Source organism: Chiloscyllium plagiosum, unplaced genomic scaffold (genome assembly GCF_037043375.1).
Source record: "Chiloscyllium plagiosum isolate Xiang-an unplaced genomic scaffold, Cpla_swu_hap1 HiC_scaffold_7, whole genome shotgun sequence".
Classification (NCBI taxonomy): domain Eukaryota; kingdom Metazoa; phylum Chordata; class Chondrichthyes; order Orectolobiformes; family Hemiscylliidae; genus Chiloscyllium; species Chiloscyllium plagiosum.
Genome location: NW_028270145.1, coordinates 9,317,971 through 9,331,446, shown reverse-complemented (window position 1 = coordinate 9,331,446; position 13,476 = coordinate 9,317,971). Strand labels below are relative to the sequence as shown.

Sequence of the window (13,476 nt, the reverse complement as noted above, 5' to 3'; positions counted from 1 at the left end):
TCCAGGACTCGCTGGTATTCTTTTTTTTGGAGGATCCTCGCTTGCTTGCAAGTTTTCTCCCTGTCTCTCTGTGTCTCTCCCTCGCTCCTGCGTTTGTTCCAGTTGGATCGTCCTTTCCCGAGGAGGTAAACGTTTGCTCTTTCTGCTTGTGTATGTGTGTGTGTGTATATGTGTGTGTGTGTGTGTGTGTATATGTGTTTGCCCCCCCCCCCCTTCCCCCTCACACGCATCCAAGTCCGGATTGGCTCGACTTTATTTTATTTTCGAGGTGTTGAGGGGCGATTGATACGCGATTGGGGTGCCCGGGGCAGGCCAGAGCAAGCAGCAGTTTTGAGTTGCTGTGATCCGGTTACGCTTTGCTGCTGTTGTATGGCACAGTGGCGCCACCGTAAGGGCGGCCTCTCTCCTTCCCTCCCTTTAAGGTGGAATGATGCTGCTGAAGCGGGGAGGGGGGGGGAGGTTTATTAATAATCACCTTTTATTACAAAAAGAATCCAATTGAGCAAAAAAAGTGCAGCGGGCCTAGGCTTGCAGAGAGTGATAACAACGAGCACTCACTGACACACAGAGAGAAAAGCCCCAGGGGGAGGAAATATTTCTTTGCTTTCTCTGAAATAGTCACTTTGCAGCATTTACCTAGGTGCAGCTGCAGTGTTGCTGTGCGCAGATGAACCCAAGTTAATAGATAACACATTTTGTCGGGTTTCTTTCCGTATCCCGAATCACGGTGGTGCGAAAGAATGTGACTGGGGGAATTCAGAAAGCTCCAAGTGCTGCAGCTGGAAACCGTCTCAGAGACAGACCCTGAGACTGAGCTCATCACGATTATTGTTCTTCCTTCGGTATTGGTAGTTAGTCTGAGGTAAACAATAATCCAGTTTAACCCCCACGCCCCCCATCAGATTTTTAAAAAAAACTTTAAATCCTGAATAATGCTCGTTCAGTAAACTATCTGGTAAGGAGTTACACACTGTTTCGCAGCCCTGTGAGGTTTTAAATTGTTCTGACGAGGATTTGTTCTCGCTTTCCCGGTGTAATCCGAAACCGAGCAAAAGTTGCTTTTCCTGGGGGGGGGGGGGGGGGGGGGGCTGAGCCACCTTAAAACGGTGCACTGGGGACAGTCCCGGGCGGTGAACAATATCAACGCCGGAAAGTTTAGTGATCTGATCAGAGCGAGTGTCGAGACAGGAGCTCCGCTCCAGCCCCCAACCCCCCCCCCCCCCCCCGATTGCACAATGTGTTCTGCAGGTACACCCCATCCCATCCCCCTGGTAGATCAACCTTCGGGAATGAGACGAGGATGTTCAGAAATGTCTTCCTCTCTTCCCCCACCCACCCATTTCGGAGGATCATCTGCACGGACCGGAAGAGCGAGAGGACCAGCTCAGTTTCAGGGCAGGGTGAGAAAGTGAAGGAGGACCGAGAGCTCGAAAGCTCCTGGCTACCTCCACTTCCCCAGCAACCGAGCTCCCGATGAAGTGGGCAAAGGCCAGAAAACTGCCTGGTGCTCTCCTGGGTGCACTCTCACCACCCTTAACCCCCGCCCAAACTGACACTATTTCTAGATATTCGACATAGAAAGGCGGGGGGGAGGGGGGGGGAGAGAGAGAGAGAGAGAGAGAGAGAACTGTTGACTTTATTAAATATTCAACAGAGGCTCCTAGACAAATTTACGTTCGCTCTCATAAATTATTAAAAGCCGAAAGCATCTGTCTATCATGAACGCGGTTTATTATTAACTAATTGTACATGACAGGGCACTTGTTTTATTTATATAGCGCCGCTCTGCAAAAAAAAAATTAAAAAGCAGGACAGTAAGATAAGTCTGATTGTTCATTAATATCCCAAAGGACAGACTAGGCGTGATAAAGGCTTTCTCCCTGTCATTGGGACTTCCAACATGTGTGTATATACAATATCATATATCTGTTGCAATTTCATGCTTTGGATTTGCAAGGAGTGTGTCATTTAATATGAATCTGTGTATGTCTGCACTTGTGTCGCTGCTTGGTCTCTCTGTGTGTGTCAGTGTGTGTGTGTTTCTGGGTATGGTTGTGAAGACTGTTAGCTAGGTTACGTGCATCTATTCAGAGGTTCAGCCAGGCATCTAATGATCTGATCATGTGGCCTTATTATCTGTAATAAATGCGAACCGTCTTATAGTAATCAAGCTGATTAAAAATTCTTGCGCGCCAATGTAAGGGTAGGGTGTGTGGGAGTGTGTGTGGGTGCTGAGGGACGGATAGGGGGCTCGTCAACTGAGCGCTACTCATAGCAACACGGCGCTGCCTCACCCCCCCCCCCCCCCCTTTTACCCCTCACTTCCCTCCGTCCCTCCCTCACCTTCCAGGCTCGATCACTCTTCCCGTTGAATGCGAGAGAGGGGTGGGGGGGGGGGGGGGGGGGTGGTAAAAGGTCTCTCCCGGACCAGGAACGGAAGCGAGCAGTGATATGAAGAAAAGACAACCCCGAGGAATGCTGATGAGTTAACGCAACTAGTAATTTCTCTCTGCTTCGGTCGCTGTCAGTACCGGCGTTGGGACTGTGGCGAGAAGTGAGCAAAGTGACACGGGCAGTTCTTCCTCCACTCCCTCCTCCCCTCCCTTCCTTCTTTATTGGAGAGGCCGCTCTCTTCAAAGTCTGTTTTTGTTTTGAAATTTCTTATTACATGGGATCTACGAAGTGGTAGCCTTCATCAATTTTCTTTGTTTTTTTTGAAGACGGTAGATTTATTTTTGAATTATTGATGGTGACAAGGACTGACCGCCTGACAGAGAAACGTCGGGAGTGGAGAGTATGTGAGTTCCACTTTCTTTCGCCAACATCCACCCCCCCCCCCCCCCTCCCACCCCACCTTCCCCCACCGTCCCACTCCCCAGTTGCGGGCATCAGATAGAAGCCTGAGCACCCCAGCCGGAGACTCGCACAATCTGAGTGGGAGATCGACTGGCCGATCCGCTAAACTTCCCGGCTTTAAACCCTCCGCTCCTGACACATGGCCTGAGTCAGAGTTCAACACATCCAATTGGCAGGGACAGTGAAGACACAAGAGGCGAGAAATTGTCCTCAAAGCTGCTGGAGAGAGGGAGGGAGAGGAGCTGGAGCGCCAACGCGCCTGCTACAAACCAGAGCAGTTGTTAAAAGTTGGAGTCGAACCAAGCGAGATAGTGACAGAAACATCAGATACGGTTGCGATGTCACATTAAATCACTTTAATCTTTCCAAGCGGGCTGCTATGACTCGGGCTTGATGCAGCTAAACGGTGCCAGTCCCTCAAGTCTAGCAGGAAAGCAAAACCCTGCGCTTGTCGGAGCTGTTGGAGGCGTCATAAAGTGACAAGTTCGTTTCAGTGAAAGCTTTAACATTGTGCCAAAATGTTCGATTCTCGCAGCCCATTGAAAGGATTTCATGTGTGTTTGAGTTGATAAAGTCACGTTGCCAGCAGTTGAAATCATTAGCTGGAGATTTGTTAAAATGTGCGGCTATAAGAACGGCCGTGGGTCGGGCTAATCGATATATGTTCCTCAGGTATGTGGAAATAGGGGTTTGTGTCTGTGGCGAGGATACCTTCAACACCGCTTCTACTTTTTATGACTGCAGTTCCACTAAATGAGGGGCATCACGCCTGTGTGTGTCTGTGTGTGTGTGTCTATGTGTCGGTGATTGTGTGTGTGGGGGTGAGTGTGAGTGTGTGTGGGGGGTTTTGAGTGTATGTGTGGGGTGTGTGTGTGTGTGGGGGTGAGTGTGAGTGGGTGTGGGGGTGTGTGAGTGTGTGTGGGGGTGTGAGTGTGTGTAGGGGTGTGTAAGTCTGTGTGGGGGTGTGTAAGTGTGTGTGGGGGGTGTGAGAGTGTGTGTGGGTGTGTGTGTGGGGGGTGTGAGCGTGTGTGTGGATGTGTGTGTGGGGTGAGTGTGTGTGGGGAGGTGTGAGTGTGTGTGGGGGTGTGAGTGTGTGTGGGGGGTGTGAGTGTGTGGGGGGTGTGAGTGTGTGCGGGTGTGTGTGTGGGGGTGTGAGTGTGTGTGGGGGGTGTGAGTGTGTGTGGGGGGTGTGAGTGTGTGGGTGTTTGTGTGCGGGTGTGTGTGTGGGGGGGTGTGTGGGTGTGTGTGTGGGGGTGTGTGAGTGTGTGAGGGTGTGTGTGGGGGGGTGTGAGTGTGTGTGGGTGTGTGGGGGTGTGTGTGTGAGTGTGTGGGAGTGTGAGTGTGTGGAGGGTGTGTGTGTGAGGGTGTGTGTGGGGGGGTGGTGTGAGTGTGTGGGGGTGTGTGTGTGGGGGTGGTGTGAGTGTGTGTGGGTGTGTGTGTGGGTGGGTGTGTGTGAGTGTGTGGAGGGTGTGTGTGTGAGGGTGTGTGTGTGGGGGTGGTGTGAGTGTGTGGAGGGTGTGTGTGTGAGGGTGTGTGTGGGGGTGGTGTGAGTGTGTGGGGGTGTGTGTGTGGGGGTGGTGTGAGTGTGTGGGGGTGTGTGAACGGACGCGATGCATCCGGGGAGACACCAGTAAGAGGTCGGGCGCTGTCATAACAAACTTGACACATGCTCTTGCTCTACCGACTCTCTCTCTCTCTCTCTCTCTAGGTCTATGCACTCTGCACGGTGACCTGTATGCGGGAGCTCCCACAACAAGCGGCTGGCGGAGAATGGAAATGAGAAGCGTGAGTCCCCGTCCCTACCCCCGGGACAGCCCGGAACGGAAGAACAACAGCCCCGAGGGTCAAGGTGCACCTCCCGGTAAGAAGGCCAGGCTGGAGCCGAACGGGAGCCCGACAGACGGAGGCAGGGGGCGATCCAACGGTTCCCCGGTCAAGGCGCTGGGAGGTAGGATGCGGCGAAATGACAGCGCGGGTCCCACACACACAGACAGAGGGAGTCAGGGTTCATGTAGATTAAACTTTCCGTGTGCTTGGTGTAGGATTACAGGAAGGAGCTCGGCAGATTTCCAGCTCATTGATGCCCTGCCCAGCATGAGGAGTACCTATCACCCCCCCCCCCCACCCCCCCACCCCCCACACACACACCCCTCTGCCCCTTGGCAGAAAAAGCCAGGCTCTGCCAAGGGCCGGCCGCCTGATCCCTATCCCAGGCTCCTAGCCAGATGACCGCTTTCCACCGACACAGCTGCCCAGCTCCGAGCTGTCTTGTTCCGCCTCCCTCAGCTTTCTTTTTGGAGGAGACAAGCCCTCAGCCGAGGGGATTGGTTCATAACGCGCTCACGCAGCAGCAGATGGGAACGCACTCCAGTTTTGTTAACAGTGGGACAGGGAGGGCGCGGGGGGGGGGGGGGGGGAAGCTGGTGGTGGTGGCTGCGGTGTTTGCAAAGTAAACGTACAGCACCGTGCCTGCCGAACTTGGAGAAACGTCCCGAGTCCTGGATTTGTCCTCAGGGAGCAGTACAAACGCAGGACAGAGGCTGCATTGCGCTGCGATAGTGTTGCCAGGCCACTCGCCCACCCCGGTCAGTTCGGGACAGTGAGTGAAGTTTACACCATCCAGGTATTGGATGTTAAGAACTTGTCGCCACAACTTGTTCACTTGGTCTTCCGTCAATATCCTTCAAAACACACATGAGAGTCATAGAAATAATTAGCGTTGAAACAGACCCTTCGGCCCATTTGTCGCGTACAATCACCTATTTTGCACACCTTACAGTTCTGTGGGAACGCCAGCAGTTGAGTTGTGCGCTAGAAACGGCGCAGACCCACTCCACCCCTCCATCCTTCCCGTTACTATTCACCAGAGAGTCCTACTATCCTTGCATATCGGATGTACTGGTGAATGTCTGCGCGAACATTATTTATCAGGTGGAATCGGTTTGCTGTTTTTCTAATAGCAGACGGGGAGATCCGCAGGCATTTCACCCCCGATATTTAGAAGTCGACAAGTAGATTTTACTAAAAAGCAGTCATTTGAATTACGAAGTTGCTCTGCAAAACCAGATCATGAATATTACTTCTGCAAGTGCTGCTCACTGAATACTTGATGCCATCTGAACGCAAAACTCAAAACGTTGTAGCACCAAGACGCCAGGTTGTTACTGTAACCTCGCCAAGAGCACCGTCTGGACTTAGAAACTGCCGAAAGTATTATTCCTGCGCGCGTCACATTGTGAATGTGATCAAGGAAATTACTAAATCTCCCGTTTGCACGAGTTGTTATTAGGGCGTTTATTTGTTAACAGTTCCTTTATATTTCAATATATCCTTGATAATCCAGGATATTCAGATGTCTGCCCTGCTGGGTGGCTTTCTGAGGTTAACTGTAGTCCCTGTCAGATGTCTGAACAAGTGAGATGTTGATTTGATCCCACAGTAATGATAGGTTCAGATCATAGCTTACTAGAGCAACGAAAAGATTACAATCCTGTTGCTCTTAACATTACTCAAATTAAAAGAAATAGGAAATAACCTTCATATGCTTGTCTCTTAAAGAATCAAAGTGATTACAGGAAAGAAAGTTACATTCCAAGTGACAATTTAACTATCAGACTTGGCGAAAACTAGGTGTATAAATTACTGTGGGCTACCGGATAAAAGAACCTGTTGTGTCTGGTGACTGCATTATTAAGAAGTTTGAGCTGAGACACTCGGAGTGAAAATATTGACTGTTCCCTGAGTTGGGCCTCGGCGAAATGGATTGTCCTTGTACTTTCTGAGAGGACATGTTTTGCGTTGTAAAATGTTATGGATATTAAAAATGAGCACTTGCAAAATCGGCAATAAATATTCACGAGGAACAAAGTGCATGTAAAACTGAGAGTCTGTAATCGAAGCCCATTTGTTGCAAACGTATGGTGACACCTACATAGGTCAAACCAGACTCTGATCTGGCACAGTGTGTAAGATAATGGTAAACCAACAAGGCTGGCGGATTAGTAAATTGCTAAGGTTTTGTAATCAAACGTAAAGTTTGTATACTGTCAGACTACAGTGAAGTGAGCTTTAAATACAAGTTTATGTTTCCTGTGGGTCCCGTGGGTAGAAGGCATTTATTACCTTTCAGTCGGCAACAGTTGCTGCACCTTCCCCACTCTCATTCAGATGGAAAAAAAGAGAATGCTCAGATATCAAAGAACGAAAAAAGGTCTTTTGCTGTATTGAAGTGCATCCCTTTCCAACACAATCACCCCACGACCAAGGGATCTGGTTGTATTTTGTATCTCAGCGAAGGTTGTAATTTATGGAATGGAGATATTGAACACTTCTTTGTAAATTTATTTGCTCAGGATAAAACATTTATTTAATGGAAACTATAAACCCACTCAATGATTGAATGGAGCACACTCCACAAACGGAGCGTGACCAGGAGCAGATGAACTGACCTGACTAAGATCACCTTTCGCCTCTGCTTTGATTTGCCTGTGAGTTTTAGTAACTGACATCTTAACTGAATTAGTACTTACAGAAGATTGACCAATCCTTAACGATCAGACGTACAGAGAAATACAGTTACCGTTAAATTCATCTCGCCTTTCGTTTTTGTATATTTTGTGATTTTTAAAAAATACACTGTTTTCTGAGCAGTGGGCAACCTTGAAAGATTGTGAGCCTGTAGGTTAATGAGTCGGACACTGTCAGAGAGCTGTGTGAATATAGGTTAAGGATACTGCTAGAAAAGGTCAGCCTATGAAAAACTTAACGTCTTGACTCAGTTTCCTGTACGGATCGGTAAAATCAATAATACTGCAAGCCAAAGCCTACCCTTAAACCCCCTGCCAAATTCCTTTGCTGGAAAAAAAACGTTGGGTTAAAAAAAAATCCAGGAATAACGTTAAACTGGGTGAGAACGTTTTGCAACTGTTTCTTTTAAAACGAGGAAACACCCTGATCACTTCACAGTAGAAAAAATAATTCCTCTGGCTTAAATTTCTGGGAAGTGCAATGTGATTTATTTTGTTTGCAGCGGAACCTCGCGGTTTTCTGTTTGCTAGAGGATTTTGTTTTCCATATTCAGTCCGCGTGCACCGAATGTGCTTGCTGGCACAGTGGCAGAGGGAATTAAAACAGTTTCACTTTTGGGGGTAGAAGAACGAAAAAAAAGTATTTCAGGCAATCTCCCCCAGTGACTTTTCGAAGTTTCCACGGGCTGGGGAAAGGACGGTGCCGGTAGTGCTGTGGTAAACAATAGAGACAGTCTTTTCGAGTTTCGAAACCTGGTCTGTTTACCAAACCCAGTGATGTACAGAGAGCATGAATAAACAAGTCAACGAGTAAAATCTCGGTGCTGTCAAACAGCATTACCAGGGGCTGGGCTCTGATCAAGTCTGACTGTTTTCGAAACAAAACTTCGTGTATTATTTGGATTTTTCTTGCCCCCCACCCCACCACCACCACCACCTCCTCATTCAGGATCAACCCTGCCAGTGTTTTGTGTGGTCGAGCAGTCGGACAATCCTGTGGAATGCGAAGGCAAAGAAGAGCATGCCGAGTTTGTGCTGATCCGTAAAGACGTGCTGTTTAATCAGCTCATCGAGACAGCCCTTTTATCCCTTGGATATTCCCACAGTTCTGCAGCACAGGCTCAAGGTAGGAAATAGTTTTCCCTATTTGTGTTCCGATTTGGAGAGAGAGAGAGAGAGAGAGAAATTGCCATTTAATCCAGAGTCAGAAACTTGCTGTAGAGTTGAAGGGTTGGACAGTCGGTTTTCATTGCGATGTCTCAACAATGAGAGCTTGGTCACTATTTCTGTGAAATGTAACCTCACAGTGGTAACATCCCACAGAACTCATATCAATAGGACCTCAAGTGGTTTTGGGGATGACACGGCAATTGTAATCGTTACAATACTATTATGTCTCATGGCATCAGAAATCATCTGTTAGTAATTTTATGTGGAAGAGTTCCTAATTTTATACTTTTTGCTTGGGAAATAAATGTGCAGTATCACGAACAGCAAGATATCATGACATTTCACTCAGGCATTATAACTTGCCAAAACTTGTGAAATTAAGCAGTTTGTTTTAATGGTGGTGCATGCAATGTACAGGAAGGTACTATGAATTGTCTGCAATCATAGAATGAATCATGTTTTTGACAATAGTTTGAGAGGACTTTCTGAGAATCCTAAATTTAATGGTCCTGCTGGGCAGGTTAAATTATTTGCAGTCGTCAATCTATTCCACCATCTTCACATTGCCCTTGAACTGTAATGGCAGTGTTGTGGTCTAAAGACTTAGTGTGAATGAAATCTGAATGGAGGTTTAGAACTCAACACAGGAGTAAAAAAAAACTGAGTTTTGGAATCATTTGAGGACTTAAAAACAGCACGGTATGCAGCACAGATTTAACAGCAGTGGGAAGTCAGAGTTAATATCAATAGTCAAAACACATCTAAAGATGTATTGTATTACGTCATGCACTTTTTAAATCATTTGACTAAAAGTTTAATTTTTCAATTCATTCTTACCAAGCTTAATCACCATTAGTGTAAGGGTTTAGCATTTACAGATCATTTCAATACATTGGAATGGGATCACAGAAATTCATGTCTTGTTCCTTCACTTTGAGTCTTTAAAGTGAGATGGATTGTGTGGTGTGGTAATTTCATGTGCAATTTGTGCTTTTTAATACTGGTGGAGACACAATTGTGCCATTCATAATAATTTGCATGAGTAGATGAGATAGCAAAAACAAAAATACCCACAATAGTACCAAGAATTTGGTAACTGAGGACCTGAAGAGATTTACAACTACCATAGGATTCTCGGCAGTCCTGTACACTAGCAGATCTTTTCGGAGAGATGCTGGACGTTTTACCTGGACGTGCTGTCTTATGCTCAATAAAGTAGTGATCTGCTGTTTTTAGAGTCTGGGACTGAAATCCAGTCTGGACCCTAATCCAGTTCATTTTAATGAGACAGTTTCAGGGATTTCACCTGGGTTCCCACTTAGAGGTTTTGTCTGGTATCAGGCTCCCCAGTTTGATAGGAAGAAACTCTAAATGTGGTGAGTCTCAGGCTGCAGATGCTAGTGATCAATGGGTGCTGATACTAGCCACATAGATGTCCATAGCCTTCATAATCTATAGTCAACACCTTCCATTCATATAGCAGCTTTAATGAAGTAAAATCTCTTAAGGGTCTTCAAAAGAACATAACGATTGATAAAAACTAACATGGAGACAGTGAGGAAACATTAGCACAGTATTCGAAAGCTTGGTTAAAGAAGTAGCCTTGCTTCTTAGAAGAACTGAGAAATGTGACAATAAAAATGGCTAATTAAGACAAATGGGAAAACCTCTAACCGAGATCTGAGGCCCTGATGCTAGTGAAAGAGATCTACTAATAAGTTTGGGTTCCAGAAGAACCCATCCATTTCCAGCCCCATTCCATCCTACATATTGGAAGGTCATTTGCTTTTTGAAAATCGTGGGAAAGAATATTGCTCACCCTGGAGAGTGAAGGATTTTGACTGGAAGGGGAGCTCCTGTACATATTTGGTCTGGGGACTGCATCTCCTTGAGGCATCTGACCCACTAGGATTGTCTGGTCCTAACTCAGTTCCTGACTTTGCTGGTATTGGGAACAGCCAGCATGGAGCAGTTATCTGTAGTGCATTGGGCTGAGAGTTTGGTGTGTCTCCTTTAGCAGGAACTTGTTATTGTATTTGCATCCATTTAGATTCCTTGGCTGACTCAGGGCCCCATTCCAGTTACACTAGTTTCTCTGCAAATGGGTTGAAAACACAAAATATATGTAACCAAGAGTTGGAATAAAGAATATAAGAGAACAAGTTTGAATTTTGTAAGATTTAGTCAGTTTGAAATTTTGATACCTTCCAGATTATATATTAGCCTTGTGAGACTGATGTCACCCTGAACCAGCTTGATTAAATCAACCACTGGATCTTATATCATGCGGTAATTTTCCAACTTTGTGTTGCAGAATAGGGACACCCTTTCTGGCTAGCAGCAGGTCAAACACTCGGGTGTGTACTTCACGTTTTCCCAAGTGTTGATTACTGTTTGGAGAAGTGTGAACAGCACATGCTTAAATTCCCAATATATACTTCCAGTGGGTAGGTCTCTAAGGTCAGAGACAAGCTCCAAGACATATCCACCTCTGTACTTTATTAAGTGTGAGTTGTGCTGAATGAGAGGGCAGGCAGAACCCAGTCCTAGAGCACCCAGCTGGTGCTCTCACATGATTGACATGCATCATTGATTGTGAAGATCAAAATCCTCACCTTCTGCTTCTGCTCTCAGCTGTGTATCCTTATCACTAACTGTAGCCCAACATTTTGACGACTGTGTCAGGCTGAGTCAGCCTGTTTACAATCTCAGCAGTCTGCTCAACCCAGAACGTTACATTCTCTTTCTCACAAAGTTGTCTGCATCTACCTCAGCTTATTTGCAGTGGAAACCATCATCTCTTTGTGACCTTCAAACTTGATTATTTTAATATTGTGAACTCATCTAAAACTCTGTTGCTTATATCTTATTCAACATGAAGTTCCTATCATTCATTTACTTTATCCTTGCTGACCTGTATTAGTGCCTGGTTCCCCAACATCTCAAACTTCAAGTTTTCACTCTCCTGTTTACATCTCTTTGTGGTGTTGTCCACCTTAATCTCTTCCAATAACCCTCCAGAAATCAGCAATTCTCTGCTGATAGCCTCTTGCACAGCCCCCATATCAAGATCCCAGCGTCTGTGGCTGCACCCTCCATTGCCTAGGTCTCATGGGCAGTAATTTTATGTGTGAAAACTCTTTGCCTCCCTTCTCATTTAATGACACTCCATAAAATGATTTCTTTGATTTACGTTTTGACACTCCTGCTAATATATCATTGTTTGGTTTGGTATTTTAAAACAAATCTTACCTGTACAAACTTTGAAACATTTTTCGACAGTAAAGAAGATATTGAAATGCAACTACTTTTTAGATATGCGATTATCTAGTGATGCATCTTCACCTTGTATATCACCCTGAATATTTATTTTTAACAAATAGGTGCTAAAATGAAGGTTTTAAGAATTTTTTTTTGAATGAACTTTGAGATTATGTCTAGCCGTTGTCTTGTTTTAAGATTCATTTACTTAAAGCCTGGTTGCAGTTAAAGTGTTGAAATCTGTAAGGTCTCTTCTTTTGTAAATACTTGATTTAACTATATATCAACATGCTTGTGGGTCAACCATTATTTTAAACAACGACCTCTAGTACTAGATTCTTCCACAACTTGTAGATAAACCTGGGTTTGGAAATATGCTTTCATTTATTTGTCAGAGTATTGAGTATAGGAGTTGGAAGGTCATGTTGCGGCTGTACAGGACATTGGTTAGGTCACTGTTGGAATATTGCATGCAATTCTGGTCTCCTTCCTATCGGAAAGATGTTGTGAAACTTGAAAGGGTTTAGAAAAGATTTACAAGGATGTTGCCAGGGTTGGAGGATTTGAGCTATAGGGAGAGGCTAAACAGGCTGGGGCTGTTTTCCCTGGAGCGTCAGAGGCTGAGGGGTGACCTTATAGAGATTTACAAAATTATGAGGGGCATGAATAGGGTAAATAGACAAAGTCTTTTCCCTGGAGTCAGGGAGTCCAGAACTAGAGGGCATAGGTTTAGGGTGAGAGGCGAAAGATATAAAAGAGACCTACGGGGCAATTTTTTCACGCAGAGGGTGGTACGTGTATGGAATGAGCTGTCAGAAGAAATTGTGGAGGTTGGGACAATTGCAACATTTAAGAGGCATTTGGATGGGTATATGAATAGGAAGGGTTTGGAGGGACATGGGTCGAGTGCTGGCAGGTGGGACTAGATTGGGTTGAGATATCTGGTCGGCATGGACAGGTTGGACGGAAGGGTCTGTTTCCATGCTGTACATCTCTATGACTCTATGGTGTTTGCGTGATGAGGAGTTTTAATTGCTTTCAAAAGTATATTCACACTGGGGAGGGAGTTTCTTTTCTGTCTGCCTCACATACTGCTGCTTCCTAGGCTGCCAATCAGAGGACAGTGTGACACTTTGGGGAATGTTGATGAAAGCCTCAACTTTCCCTGGTGGTGTGAGAGGGCCTTAATGTACAAACATACAAATCAGGACAGAAGAAGACCGTAGGGCTTCTTGAGGTTGCTTTGTCATTTAATAGGATCATGGCTGATTTGATTACCCCCCATTCCTGTCCACCCCTGAAAACTGTTTATCAAGAGCCTATCTATCACTGTGTTGTAAAATATTCAGAGACCATGCTTTCCCCTCACTTTGAGGTATAGAGTTCCAAAGATGTACAATCAGCTGTGAGAAAACAAATCTCCCTAGTCTTTATTTTAAGTGGGTCAACCATTATTTTAAACAACAACCTCTAGTACTAGATTCTTCCACAACTGAAAATGTCTTTTCTACATCCACCCTGGCAAGATTCCTCAATATCTTACATGTTTCATTCAAGTCACCTCCTACCCTGCTAAGCTCCAGCAGATACAAGCCTAGCTCATACAACTGTTCCTCACAAAACCTTCATCTGAACTGCTTCCAATACATTTACAACTTTATCT

The 13,476-nt window shown here is 45.8% G+C and overlaps 1 protein-coding gene across 11 annotated transcripts in view; it reads left to right on the top strand.

Moving 5' to 3' along the window:
* Window positions 1-13,476, top strand: part of satb2 (SATB homeobox 2) — a 170,247-nt gene continuing 156,771 nt past the window's right edge. The window contains exons 1-3 of one of the 11 annotated variants that reach the window (XM_043692948.2): window positions 1-125; window positions 4,565-4,804; window positions 8,332-8,508. In XM_043692948.2, coding sequence (XP_043548883.1) covers window positions 4,627-4,804; window positions 8,332-8,508 — 355 coding nt within the window. In that variant the 5' untranslated portion in view covers window positions 1-125; window positions 4,565-4,626. Of the gene's footprint in view, window positions 126-721; window positions 863-1,270; window positions 1,401-1,620; window positions 1,903-2,527; window positions 2,555-2,581; window positions 2,799-2,917; window positions 3,529-4,564; window positions 4,805-8,331; window positions 8,509-13,476 lie in introns of those variants that run through there. The other 10 variants (XM_043692945.2, XM_043692955.2, XM_043692941.2 and 7 more) reach the window with 10 other exon arrangements.